Genomic DNA, 14,741 nt, shown 5'->3' on the forward strand with positions numbered 1-14,741 from the left:
TGGTCTGAGGTACGTGTTGCGTAGGTTTGACCCAACATGTTGCAAGTGAGCAAGCATGTTACCATAGATTAGGTAGCTCTACTTTTCCGTTCAGTCAACATGCCATTTTGAACTATCCAAGTAAAACGGCATGTCCTTGAAATGGCAGAATAGCGTTGACTGAGTACGCGTAATCCAAAATTTGTTCATAAACTACCCGTTGATTCTTTCTGTGTTTTCATCATCCCAAGTAACTCTGGATGTATACGCTGCAGGGTTTTGACACGTCTTCCCTCTCCATAGTCACTGTCATTAGCAATGGTTGGTTTTATTCCTATGAAATATGTTCTCGCTATTTCATTCTCGCAAACCAGTTATTATTTCTACCACTACACCAGTGGGGACCGCCTTGTTAAGAACGGTGCCGTAAAACGGTCGTAGTTTGCGACGATGCGCTATTTGAAACAGAAGAGCCATAGCGGAGAGGAAAGGTGTGTCGAACCTCGTAGCATATACATGTACATCCAGAGCTAGATCCCAAGTTGGCCGTCTCAATTTGAAATAGCATACCCTCTATATTCCTAAGGACCATGGTTGCAGTCCATATGACGTGTGCGCGCGCACACATATATGTTCATTTCTATTCTCCGGAGTGGTAAATAGATAACAGAGCAATACGCACTTTATTGATCAATCAATATGCTGTTAAATATCTTGGTGAAGCGTGTCAAGATCACCATAGCTGATTAAAAAACAAACGGCAAGGATGTGACGAACAGTTGACACAAGGTGGCGCACTGTATGGGCACAGCAAGGAAAGGGTGTCGATGTGTGTAGAAAGGATAGAATAGAATAGTTACAGTATGTGAAAAGAAATTGTCGTTTTCGTTCCCATGACATAATCATTAAGTTGGGATTTCTGAACCTCCATTGCTAAAATACCACAAGAAGATCACATAGCATTAAATTCAGGCAACTACATGACATTTCATTTACAGAAGTTAGTCTGGAAGTTGAATCCGGATCCGTGCATAATAATGTTGGGTTCTTATATAGCGCTTTCCCATGCCGTGCTCAAAGCACTTTACAATTATTACCCCTGGCTCAGATCAGAACGGGACAACGGCCCTTTAGTCTTCCTCAACTCCCCGGGGAGCATACAATCCATTGCAGCCATTTAAGCGCATAGGATTAAAGCCTTCACATTGCAACCTACATCCTACCAGGTTCCCAATTATACAGCTGGGTTGACTGAGGCACTGTTGTGGTTCAAATCTTGCCAAAGGACTTTAGCCACTCAGAAACAAACAGCAGGCAGCGATGGGGCTCGAACCTGCAAAAGAAAGTCACGCTAACCATCACCCATCATGACTCCACAGAGACTTAACTACAGAGTACTCCAGTATCGGAAGCAAATGTAACATGAATTTGAAGATAGTTCAGGTATGAAATATTCAAAATGAAAGGCGTTGATTTCATTGACGTGTTTTTGTCTAACGTTACTCCATTGGCTATGGTTGCAGCCATCTAGCTATTACAGTCTTCACTGTGCATATCTTGCCCATAGCCGTTATACCTGTTTAAGTGTGTAGCATCACCTGACAACGAAAACTGTACGAGAAAAAAACAGATACCATATCAACCCAACAACAACTACTTAGATTTGTTGAAAGGGAGTGATGATTTCGCTTTGGTATGAAAATGACAACGATCGTACTTATGGTTAGCTATTCTTTTTTTATTTTGTAGACATTCAGTTTCGAATTAGTAAGGCCACTAACATCATCAAAGTAAAAACAACCTGTGAGGGCGCCATGATCTACGTGGTAGTAACTAGTTATGAATCAACCGGTAGATGTATGACTTTAGTGTTTGATAGTATGCACATACGTGTAAAGCCGGTGGGTTGCTCCCTTTAAGAACTTTTTTGTGGTTCCGATAACACTAAATTTTAGAATAGGTGGGGTAGGTAGATTTTTTATTTTATTTTTTATATATATTTTTTTCATATGCGAGGTAGTTATGTTTTCCACTGTTTTCCATATGGTCTCTGTGTTATTGGTTTCTTCTCATCAGATGTACAGCCATTACAGATTGGAAGAACAGTTTTATATATTGTCTTTTTAAGTTGATATCAGTTTCCGAATTCACTATTTCTTGCGAGACTGCATGATTTTATTATTTTTCTCGAATACGTAAAACAAGTTTAGGGTCGGCGTGAAAAACTAGGTGGGGTAAGGTAACCGGAACCAAACAATTCTTTTATACCTAATAAGGTGAACGTGAATGTGGCACCTCATATCGTTACTTTTCTAACGAAATTAACATGGGTCCATATTTCCGTCTCATTTCATGCTCTAGAAAATCTCTAAACTCTCAGTAAAGGAAAAATCGGCTTTTACAAAACCTGTACCGCCATATGAATTTCATTCGCTGAGCATGTTGCAGGGCAGGTGTGTTGGTGGTTGTTCCATGGTAATAACCTCGGCGATGTCATTCACTCTATACCCTCCCCAATGACCGAAAGACCGAAAACAGTCCCTGTTTCGCCCGGAAAATAAAATTTGGTCTCTTTACGAAACATGTGGGATGGGACACAACACTGCCTGAATTTATTTCGAGTACTTCAGAGGGTAAACCAGTCTTCAAAGATATCATATATGATCCCCATTCCTCCCCTATCCTGCCTCACTATCCCATCCTATCCTGCCTCACTATCCCACCCTATCCTGCCTCACTATCCCACCCTATCCTGCCTCACTATCCCACCCTATCCTGCCTCTTATCCCACCCTATCCTGTCTCACTATCCCACCCTATCTTGCCTCACTATCCCATCCCTATCCTGCCTCACTATCCCTTCCCTATCCTGCCCCACTATCCCTTCCCTATCCTGCCTCACTATCCCTTTCTCTATCCTGCCTCACTATCCCACCATATCTTGCCTCACTATCCCTTCCCTATCCTGCCTCACTATCCCTTTCTCTATCCTGCCTCACTATCCCACCCTATCTTGCCTCACTATCCCTCCCCTATCCTGCCTCACTATCCCTTTCTCTATCCTGCCTCACTATCCCATCCTATCCTGCCTCACTATCCCTCCCCTATCCTGCCTCACTATCCCACCTATGAATGGTGCTCTCGAAGACACATCATACGTGTGCGTTGCCTTAAACCACCGACTCTGAGTTCAAGGAACTTTTAGCAATCTTTGACAAAAACGAATTATTTTCAGCTGCCACTAAAGATAACACACCTACTGTGAGAAATGATACACTAATCATGAGGACATCTACACTAAATCCGTATGATGCCACTGAATAATGATATTGTTTTCATCGAATGATTTGTCAAACGAGAACGATTCAATTTCCATTTTATGTGGCTGTTCATATGAACACTGACAGCAATATCTATCGTCCAATAATCAATATATCTGTTGACGATCACAGCAAGATAACAATCACGATTTATTTAGCATTCGTGCTCTAGAATAAGTCATTAAGCCATGAAACCCTTGCTATAATTGAAAGGTAAGATTTACTGATAGAAAAACGTGTAGAACATAAAGATATACGTGTTCACATTTGCCAACTTTGAAACTTAAAAACCTTGGCTTAAATAGACCATAGACCCTACACCAACCGTTGGTGTAGGGTCTATGAATAGACTAGGTAAATGAGAATAGGAAATTCAAAATTTTGATATTAATAGTTGAAACAGATATTTGTATGGTAATTTCGTGGCATATTCGTGTGGAGTATTGCCCTTGTAAATATACATTATAAATACCCAGAGGTCCTATCATGTTCGGGGGGGGGGGGTAGGGGGTAGGAAATGACTAGAAATTTTAAAACTGACTAGATATTTTAGGCCATTGAGCAGTACTATGGTTCTGGAGTCTGGCGCGTTATAATTTTTATGGATTAAATTATACCATAGACGGTGGACCACCACTGTCTATGATTATATTGGATTGGATCGGATTGGATTTTTTAGATCAGACTAGATTAGGTTAGATTGGATTGGATTACATTATATTAGATTGGATTAGATTAGATTAGATTACAGATTAGATGAGATGAGATTAGATTAGATTAGATTAGATTAGATTAGATTAGATTGGATTGGATTGGATTTGATTGAATTGGGTTAAGTTAGGTTAGATTGGATTGGATTATATTAGATTAGGTTAGGTTAGGTTGGATTGGATTATGTTGGATTAGATTAGATTAGATTAGATTAGATTAGATTAGATTAGATTAGATTAGATTAGATTAGATTAGATTAGATTAGATTAGAAATTGTAACAAGAAGAAACATTGTCCCAGTGGAATATACTTCTAAATACAAACTTTTTAATTAAAAGAAGTGTCGCCGTATCATTTTATGTCTGACTCCTTTCATCTTCGCATCCCCACCCCCACGCCTTCTCTTTCCGATCACCCCCTCCCTCAAATTCACTCTTTTAAAATATCACCATCAATATTCGCTAATGTAAAACATTATACTGTGGAAGTTAATAGCGATATTCAATATGAAACTTATAAACTATGGCCTAGTTCTGTCGTCTTTCCTTTGAAAATAGTCATATTTCTAATATTAAAATATTTATCATTCAATGATTATTGTTCCCACATGCAATTTGCCACATGTACAAACAAAGCGTTATATAAATTAGTGAATGCGTGGTAATACACGTATACATCATCAAGAAAGCAGATGGGATGAGTTCAAAGTGTAAAGCGTATAAGGTATTGAACCAAGTGGATGGTCGTTCAAAACTGAAACTTTTAAGGAAAATGAAACTGCACGTGTCCTGTCTGTTTATATAAATGATAGGTTATGTAGTGGTGGTTGTTAAATGTAACGAGACAACGTTCGTCACTTCCTGCACTTTGGTTAATGGAAACCAGTATGAATTGCACTTTGAAAACATCACCCACAAATTTATGTCTATAGCTGTCAGTTCCACTTCACCTTATCAGTTGCCGTAAATGGAAGTTGTCTATTCTGAAGAATCGATTGAACGACGATTACAAATGTCAAATGGTGCTTTACATTTGGTGAAGGTAATTGAGAAACGTAAACAGACAAATGATAGTATTGATACCTTGAATCCGGAATGTCACGACAAGAACGTTTTGTTTAATTTTGCACGAATTATCAACTGTGATTTGAAGGGCAATTTCCGCTGGTGTGTATAAGGTCACAAGTTATCTAGTACGTGTATAAACTGACAGTAAGTGTGTTGACTTGGACGATAGTAGCCACGTGTGGCAACTAATATCGATAAAATCTCTGACTTTTTAATTTGATACCAACAATGACAATGTACATAACTTGTTCTCTCCGGGTTAAGTGTTCATAAAACGAAAAACCATTTATTGATTTCACCAAAACCTTGCGGTGTTGAAATACAATCAAATGAACTGATTGACTTTCCGAGAGTCTACAAAATTGGAAGTTGGTTTTCTACATATTGGAAAGTGAATAGAGTGATAGTAGACAGCATATACTTTAGAGAAATAGTAATCGGGCAAGATATCCTTCTGTTTGTTTGTTTGTTTGTTTGTTTGTTTGTTTGTTTGTTTGTTTGTTTGTTTGTTTGTTTGTTTGTTTGTTTGTTAATATGTGACAGCAACAAGGTTTTTCGGTCAACACACACAAGCACACACACATGCATACACACAAGCACATATACACACATACGCGCGCACACACACCTACACACACACACACACACACACACACACAAACACACATATATATATATATTTATATATACATAATTTTACACTAGGTTCTGTTTATAAATACAGATGGCTGAAACAGTTTGTCAAAGTCTATTCGTACGCACGAGATGTTGGCTAGCACATTGTGTAACAAGATGGTCGGACTATGTATATATAACACTCATTCAAAAGATAGATTTATTTTCTTGATAGATACACACAGTATATACCTATACCCTCTTGTTACTGAATATCAGTTCTTCCTCGTTGTGACTTTTTGGAACTTGAGTATAATGTCCAATCAAGTAAATGATTGACATGTTTCACTGAGCAATCAATACATGTCAGGATTTAAATACAATTATTGCATCATTAGTCATTTTAATCTTACTTAATGTCAGAGAAACATGTGATACCACGTACCAGTGAACAGGCCAATAAGGATTATTTGCATAATGATTTCAAAAAACATTAAATTCGAAATTGCAGAATTCCTACAAGTTACTTTTCAATTAAAAACAGGCAAGAGAGTTTCCGTTGCTAGGTAATCCCGGAGATTGCTTAAAATGTATGCCAAGGCAACAACTGAATGTTTGCAAACATAAGATAATTGCCAAAATGAGGTTGGCATCGAGTTTCCATAGCAATAAATTATGTAATGTATTCTAGTTCATTTCATATTTGTAATTGGTACAAAAGCTAAGCGAACAAAAACCGGGGTCGATGCCTCATATATCATGCATCGAGCATAGATCGAAAATAGACAATTCTTTATTTCTTTATTTCTGCCTTAATTAAAAAAAAAAACTGTTGCATGTGCTTTGTGTAATTATGATCGGATGTACCTTTAATATTTCTTAACTTACCTTTGCTATGATTCAGTAAACATAACCTAGCGAACAGGAACTGATAAAGTATAAGTCATATTAAATTCTGAAATGCGGGGAAATAGTCAGCGGGAGTTATACTATGAACGTGACGTAAAGCAACCATCAGTCATAGACTCAGCAGGGAGTCGGTAATACATTAACTAGACAAGCTGTCACTGAGACAACATAAAATGTATGTTTTATTGACATTGTAGTAACAAAGTACATCATAAAATAACCATCAACTATTTGTCGGGATCAGCAAAGAGCAAAACGTTAAGCAAAACGTTAAAATTGCTTTGTGGCGTTCAATTCCAAAATTGCTAAATGATCATTGGTCAAGTCATGTCCTGCTGTGTCTACATTACATTTATTTTCTCTCTCTTATAAGTTAGTGTTACATTGATGAATATTTTAGATTCTTTTAAATATTAAATATAAACAATAATATAAATATAAACCTTCTACCATTAAATGCAACAATTCGAATGACTTTTTCCCAAACTCATACATCTTTCTAGGTCAAGACTTCGGCAACGATACATGTTATTGAATTCTATCATCAACGCGAACCAGCATCTTTGATTTTTATAATAATTAAAACGGAAGTGACGTTTATGGCTACATCGAGGCTTGTAAACTGGAGTGTTACTTCCGTCACCATTCTGAAATTTTAGCTGATGTTGTCAAATTAATTCTCGTTCCAGGCAATTTTCATGATTTACATTGAATTGTTTTGTCTTGAATAGAAATAATCTAAGCTTAAAAGTCAGCTCACAAAATTGAAATGATTGGACAATAGCAAAGTGTGTACACTAATTTACAAAACAAAAGGAAACAGCGCAAAAATGTACACATTTGTCATAAATATGAGAAGGAACAATGTGATGTCATTGCTAATAATATCATGTGACTTGTCTCTCCAGACCCAAAATATCCCTGACATGTTTCAGCGGAATAAATTAATTTCTGAATTTGGAAAAAGGAATGCAGCCTGACTGGCAAGATTGTTAGATTGTCGTTATGTTCTCCTCTAAATCAGAAATTAGTGACAGCTAAGTAACATTGTTGATTCAAAATATTAACAGTACAAGTTAGGATAGCATGCAAAGGAGTTACATTTTGAACATTGCACCTTGAGTCACTCACGTCATGTTTGAAAACAATGGAAATATTCTTTCTCTTGAATCGTCTGCATTGAAACGTTGACCAAACTTGAAAGTAGAGTCTCGGGAATACAGTTTATTCTATGTTAGGGTTAGATGGAGGGGGCGCACTGCTTTTGAGTTTCTCTATAATAGCCGAACTTTTCCCAAAAGAAAGCCAAATCCTGCACTCTGAGCATGGGTCAATGTATTTACTTTTAGTGGTAAGCTTGATCAGGGACCTTCAGTTCTGCTATTTTACTTGGGTTTTGAAGGCTAACACACTAGCTCCATAGTGACGACGTGAGGACTGTGTAGATGTCGACGTCTTCATCAGCAGGAATGTCGGAGAAAGATTCATATTGATACAGCACAAATAACTTGACCCGTCGTGCCATGGGATTAAGACTACCTTCTTGCGTTGAAAGGATGTATTTGGATAACCATTGGGCAGATAAATCTGCGAACTCCTCAAAATTCTGAAAGGTGCTAAGAGGACATCCGGGGACTTCGCTTGAGTCGCTTGTCGTCAGACCTGCCTGGCAGTATTTTGACTCTCCCATACATTTGTCTTCAAGATCATTAAACCAATTTGCAACCCGCACCATACACACAAGGCAACGACCGCAGCTCTCTTTAATATCCTATATACAAAAACGGGACAGAAAAATACGTCACACAATTGGAAAAAAAATAACATGACTGAACAAAACCGCAAAGCAGTAGACATTAACCTATTGTATCCATGCCATTAGGTCAACGCAAAGTTGTAAGGTAAAAGCACCAAGCAGTATAATGTTAACCGTAAAAAGGTACTGCTATCTCAATGTCATTTTACGTCAACGCTATGAAAAAAGCCCATTTGTGTAAATTGTATGTATACGTGCTCGTACTTCAGTATACTGACATTGCACGTTTAGACAACACATTCGGGTATGTCCTACTACATACGCGTTCGGGTGTAGTCGTACGACATTTGAGTGCAATTGAAGATATACCCGCTAACATCATTTTAGCACATTCCTCTCATTCATTCCTTCTAATCCGTCTTTCCTTTCCTCCCTCTGGTATTCCCAAAGCCATACAAATCTTCAATCCGCTTTGACTTTCAAATCTGATCATTACGAATATTAAACTTGGCATGCGTGTCGTCAAATTTCAAATGAAATCTAATATGTTCTTAACTAATTAGTTTCGCCTGTATTTTATTTTGTCACGATTAATTAAATATTACTCAAAATGATCACAGTGGATTAATTACTTTATAACAACATATGCAGCTTAAGATAGCAACATCCCAATTTTTTTACTCCTGCATTTAATGTCTGCATGATGGCACTTTAGTTAACTTCATTTTGTCGCAAGAATCTGTATTCATTCGATCAGTCTTGCAGCGTGTGCAGTTTCCTATTGGTTTATACGTGGTTGTATCAAACAGAGCCCGGGTGGTGAACGGTAACTTTCAACAGGCTGTATAAAACAGTAAATTGATATGGAAATATATGCTTTTTATAGTCTAGTTTCTGACGACCGTGATCCGATTTACACTACACTATTTAGATTAACTTTTCTAGTGCGTTTATATTCTATAATAGGAGGAGGAAATAATCGGGTTTTGGAGTCATCAATTTGTTCACCTAGGTATGAAAACCTATGTTACAATATAGACTCTCCGAGTCCTTAGAGATCTGTAGAGCCTCTCTCTCCGTCTCTGTCCCGGCCTTGATGATACAAAGTTCAATCATCGAGCCCGATAGAGTTACCGCCTGATTATCGAAAGGTCATGTGTATTAGCCTAATATGTCACACTCAGTACCCAAGGCCAGGTGACGGCAATCACTTAGTTACTGACTTCGATGTGATGGAAATGTGACTTGACGATGAGATTTTAAAATCACTGTGACAATTTTCTTTTACGTTTCATTTTACATGGGGATCTGAAAATTACCGCTTTGCGAGCCTTGATTTGGGGACAGTATAGTATCCGATGCAACAGGTGGGCGTGAAGGTTTTTACGTCCATAATGTCCCTAGTTACCATCCTTACACACATCCTCTTGCAAAATTGATATATTAAGTGAGCCAGTGAACGCAAATTGTATAGAAGATAACAAATGGAGTCTGGGTAATTAAACCTTAAGCCCTCTCCCCCTTTTGTCGGTTAACATTGGCATTCTTTGACAAAATTAAAAAAAAATGAGAGAGTTCTCTTTTTTAACTCTGTTGAACCGTTGCACAAGAAGGCTTGTAGTTTTTGGGGGGCATTTAGACGCTCAGTAAGATGTCGTTTTAATTTCTTTTTCCTCATTGTTCCCACCGATATCACTTGATAGATTTTGGAGAGTCTCTCTAACGTCTATGACTTTACAAAGTCGCCGTGTTTTACAAAGTGTGACATCATGTGACTCGGAGTACAAAGCATTCTACTTCTCATCCTGTGCGCAGTGCAAACACTCGCCTTGGGTTACAACGGATGTTCAGGTGATCCTGACCACCCGGACTCGTCTATCGATTAACCGATCGATAAATAAGTCAAATGTGTAAATTGAGCGGAAATAAGTATTTACTTAATGTCAAATCACGTGAGTTATTTCTAGTTTCCCCGGATGATAGTTTTGATAGCAGAGAAGAATCAACGAACGTTTTTAAGGTGTGGAATATTATATCTTGCTTCGTTAAGATTCAAACTGTCACAGTAGTAATTTGAATCTCAATTTCAGGGAATCCCACGCATCATCATACATTGTATACTTTCCGTTTCATGAGATTTGATTGGACTTTCTCGCTCAAATGGTTTTGTAAATATCTGTCTTTCGTGTGTTTTTTATATCAGAAGTCGAGATATTTGATAGGACATAATTAGTCAGTTACAACTCCATACTCAAAGGCGATCTGAACATACTCAGTTTGCACGTGATGTGTAAATTTCTCTCAGTAAATGCGTTGATTCTGTCACTATAATCAATTTCGCAAATCAAAAGCTGAATAAGAGATATTCTATATCTGTTCTATGAATTACTTCACTTCTACAGTTAATACGGTACTCGGAGATGTAACTAGGGTAAACGAGGTAATCTCCGTTAAGTTACACATGTTTAGTAGTTCCAAATGCCATTCCCACTCACTATTTTCCTGTTCTCAGATCCTGAGCTTTCACGAGTCGTGATCTTTAAGTCTGACAGTACCTACACTGGAGACGATGTGAACACATTCAGTTCACACGTTGTCCATTTATTTCGCTCTACATACCCTGACATAGTACATCAATCATATACAATAATTGTGGGTGACTTCCTTAATTTACCATTGTTGAGTTCAACGATCATGACAGGCGAAAGCCAACTTGGTTATCATTTTCGAAAGGTAACTTTTCTGTTTATTGAAAACCTCAAATATGTATTACTAAATGTCACATCAATTCAACGATAACTGTAATCGAGCATGAATATGATATAGTTTTCATTTGTAAAAGAAAAGACACATCTAGAATTATTTTGCGTTGTTTTAGGTACGATGCCACACTGTGTCCGTCATAAAGTTTCGGTGTAAAGGGATACCTATGCATCTGTGGTCCTGAATAAATGGGGCGAGATCGCGTTCACATAAGTAGGTGACTTTCCCAGAGGTTCTGAAAAGATCAAGGACTCAGTCATAGTAACGTTGGTTTAAGAGCATTGCGTGTTAAATACAGGGCACTAAACTATATCACCATGCTACCATTTGCATAAGGGAAGTATGACCCGGTTTTTGCAGTAGTACTGGTGGTGAGGTTAGTAAATAGACCAAGGTACAGTCAAAAACTTTGATGGACTCGTATTGAAAGCCAGAATTTCGTATTTAAAAAAAATACACGAGGGCCGTCATGAAAATGAGCGCGTGAAACGTATGTGTGAATAGAGTCTCACATTGGATAGTACCTGTGGCATAGAATACTTATGAGTGCAACTAGTAGTGATCGTATCAACAGTTCGATATCAAAAAAAACGTAGTCCTTTTTTATCGGCCAGTCGATCTAGGAAACTGATAATGAATGTCATGGGCCGGAGATGACTCGACACCTTTCAGCTTAGTTCCCTTGACAGTTAACCTCAGAAGATACACAGTGTGTCGAGTCACTCATTTCAACGTTTCCAATTATTTGACCTTCGTTACAATCATGTAGAATAGACATATGGGATTTGACAATATGGTCACAACTCCCTTGTAATTAATGTACTCGATCGTTGTATGCTTTATCTGATAACGCTGACAAACACGATGATGATGTCTGCATATGGATATGTTCAACGGAGCCAACACGTCATCTTTACGCGGTTGACGAAAACTTCGCCACTCTTGCGAAGTTTATCGTATCACTGAACTTGCTGTGCTGTGCTGTATGGCTTAAAAAATTACATTTCTTTACATTAACGCATGGTGTAAAGTTTTACATCTAGCTGGTCTCTTTTAGGGGAGGCTATGACAACAACAAGTATTAAAGAGGCGGAAACACAAGATAAGAAGCGTGTTTTTTGCTTTACTAAGACGTTTCGCATGGACTAAATAGTGTCCTGATGTAGGCTACTTAAGAATTATTTTTTTTAAAAACTTGTGATTCTAGGTTATGGAACCTTATGAAGTGAAGTGCATTAAGAGTAAGATGTAAGATAAAATTCAAATATGATGTACTGTACTGCTGTGAACACCTTATAAGATGTACATTTTAGCAAATCATTTACAGGGCCAAAGACTCAAAACTACGTTTCAATCATAAGATACTGGGAGTAACATTTTCCTGTCTTATTGTCTATTGCGTTTCATTTGTTGTTTTTTCGTTTTTAATCCTGACTCGATCTATAAATTTAAACACCCTCTCACACCAACTTAGCTTGACTAGACTCTGGGCAGATTTAAACTATTCACACCTGAGTTTTAATTTCGGCTTAAAGTCTCACAAGATTACCAAAGTGATCAATTCAATCCTATGACATTTTGATGACCCCAAATGTGCCCCTACACGTCGCCTACGTACATAAACACATTATTTAACTAGATTATATCAATCACATCATGTGAGCTCTCTGATTTATAAATAACTGCAAATTACTTCATTTGTTGTACGGTACATGTGGCTAATCGATTTGAACCATTTGGTGCAACGACAAAGATAATTTCATTGTATAGTATAGTACAATGTACTGTTGTGGTACGGTGTTATATGCAAACAGATAGATTGTTTTGTTGATATACCATTAGTGTCGTGTGGTGCTGCGGTACGGTACGGTGCAAATGTTATCGCAACTCAAGTACTACACTAAAAATAAATGATCTCTTTGCACTGACAATGAGAGGTTTATATACCGGGTCATACCTGTACAAAATATTTGTTTCATGATAGTCATATAATTATGTATACCACGTTTATTTCAAATCTAACAGTAGCGCGATAACTATAAGCAACAACTATTATAAAACGATAATAATGATAAATAAATATTGCTAACAAGTAGAAGATAATGGTGGTAATAGTAATGGGGATGATGATGGTGGTGATGGTGATGGTTGTGGTAGTTGTGGCGGTGGTGGTGATGCTTGTGGTGGTGCTGGTAGTGGTGATGGTGGTGGTGGTGGCGGCGGCGGCGGTGGTGGTGGTGGTGGTGGTGGTGGTGGTGGTGGTGGCGGCGGCGGCGGCGGCGGCGACGGCGGCGGTGATGATGATGATGATGATGATGATGATGATGATGATGATGATGATGATGATGATGTAAAAAAGGCTTTGCTACTCTTAAGTACACATTAACTGACCGACATCCTCAATGACGAACACTGAGGTATTGTTAAACAAAATACAAACTGGTAAATTCGCGTTACCATTTCACATTACGATTACATCCAAAGTCCAAACTTATCAGTGTATCCATTTTATTTCGTTTATGAATAAATTGTTTACTTCAACAATTCACTACAATGCACGAAATATGAGTTTTTGTTATAGTATCACTATTTACAAGTGTACAGGAAAGCAGTTTACCAAAACCGAAACTGTTTTTAAATTTGCTTATTCAATTAGCGATTTTCTTTCCTTTTAATTTTTGGTACTTTGTCAGTTCATGCCTTTCATGAATCGTTATTTTTAGCTTGTATCCATGGTTACACGGATGACAGGTTGTTCTCTTCCATATTTGATTCGATCAATCTTTTCTGTGTAAGCGAAATTATAGAAGGCGCTGACGATAACTTGCGGACACCATGCGTCATACCAACCTACATACACACACACGCACGCATGCATGTGTTACGTTCTAGGGAGCTTAATATAATGTTTCAGTGTCTAAATATGGTAGTTGTGCACACACACACACACACACACACACACACACACACACGACAGACACACACACATATTCATTCATACATACATACATACATACATACATACATACATACATACATACATACATACATACATACATACACACACACACATATACATACATACATACATACATACATACATACATACATACATACATACATACACAGTCTCTGTCGCTGACTCTTAGATGTGTCTTTGTATTTTCTCTGTCTATTTATGTCACCATTTATATGATGATAGATAGATTTCACTTACCGTCCCATATGTGAATTGCCTTTTACTGGCTACATTATATCTTGATCCAATCGCTACTGCATTTGTTAGTACCACTAAGCATGCACAGTATAAGACAACTAGGCTGAGAAGTTTAGCAGTCATATTGTGATCTGTGACAACGAGAAACAAACTAGCATCAGTGTTGGTATCAACCGTTAGTTATCAGCCTACAGCCGTTGATACATTGATAAGATACTGTGATGTCAGCAATAGATGCATTATTTATTATCCCACTTGTGGTAGAACTTTGTATTAGGTTGTCACTACTACCTAGCATCATAGTAATTGCTACCATTGTCCACAATGTTCTTCCCGGTAGTATTTTAACTTCAAGTCTAAGTTCACCGTCAAATTTAAACTAATTGCACAACTCATTCTTTAATA

General features: G+C 37.7%; 1 protein-coding gene across 1 annotated transcript in view; it reads right to left on the minus strand.

The window, feature by feature from the left end:
* Positions 1-6,722: 6,722 nt before the first annotated feature.
* LOC144440845 (uncharacterized) overlaps positions 6,723-14,741 on the minus strand; it is a 17,752-nt gene continuing 9,733 nt past the window's right edge. The window contains exons 3-4 of the mRNA XM_078130271.1: positions 14,337-14,467; positions 6,723-8,371 (exon numbers count right to left, since the gene is read on the minus strand). Of these exons, the coding sequence (XP_077986397.1) occupies positions 8,012-8,371; positions 14,337-14,459 (483 nt within the window). The 5' untranslated portion in view covers positions 14,460-14,467 and the 3' untranslated portion in view covers positions 6,723-8,011. The remainder of the gene's footprint in view (positions 8,372-14,336; positions 14,468-14,741) is intronic.

Source organism: Glandiceps talaboti, chromosome 10 (assembly GCF_964340395.1).
Source record: "Glandiceps talaboti chromosome 10, keGlaTala1.1, whole genome shotgun sequence".
In the NCBI taxonomy this organism is placed as follows: domain Eukaryota; kingdom Metazoa; phylum Hemichordata; class Enteropneusta; family Spengelidae; genus Glandiceps; species Glandiceps talaboti.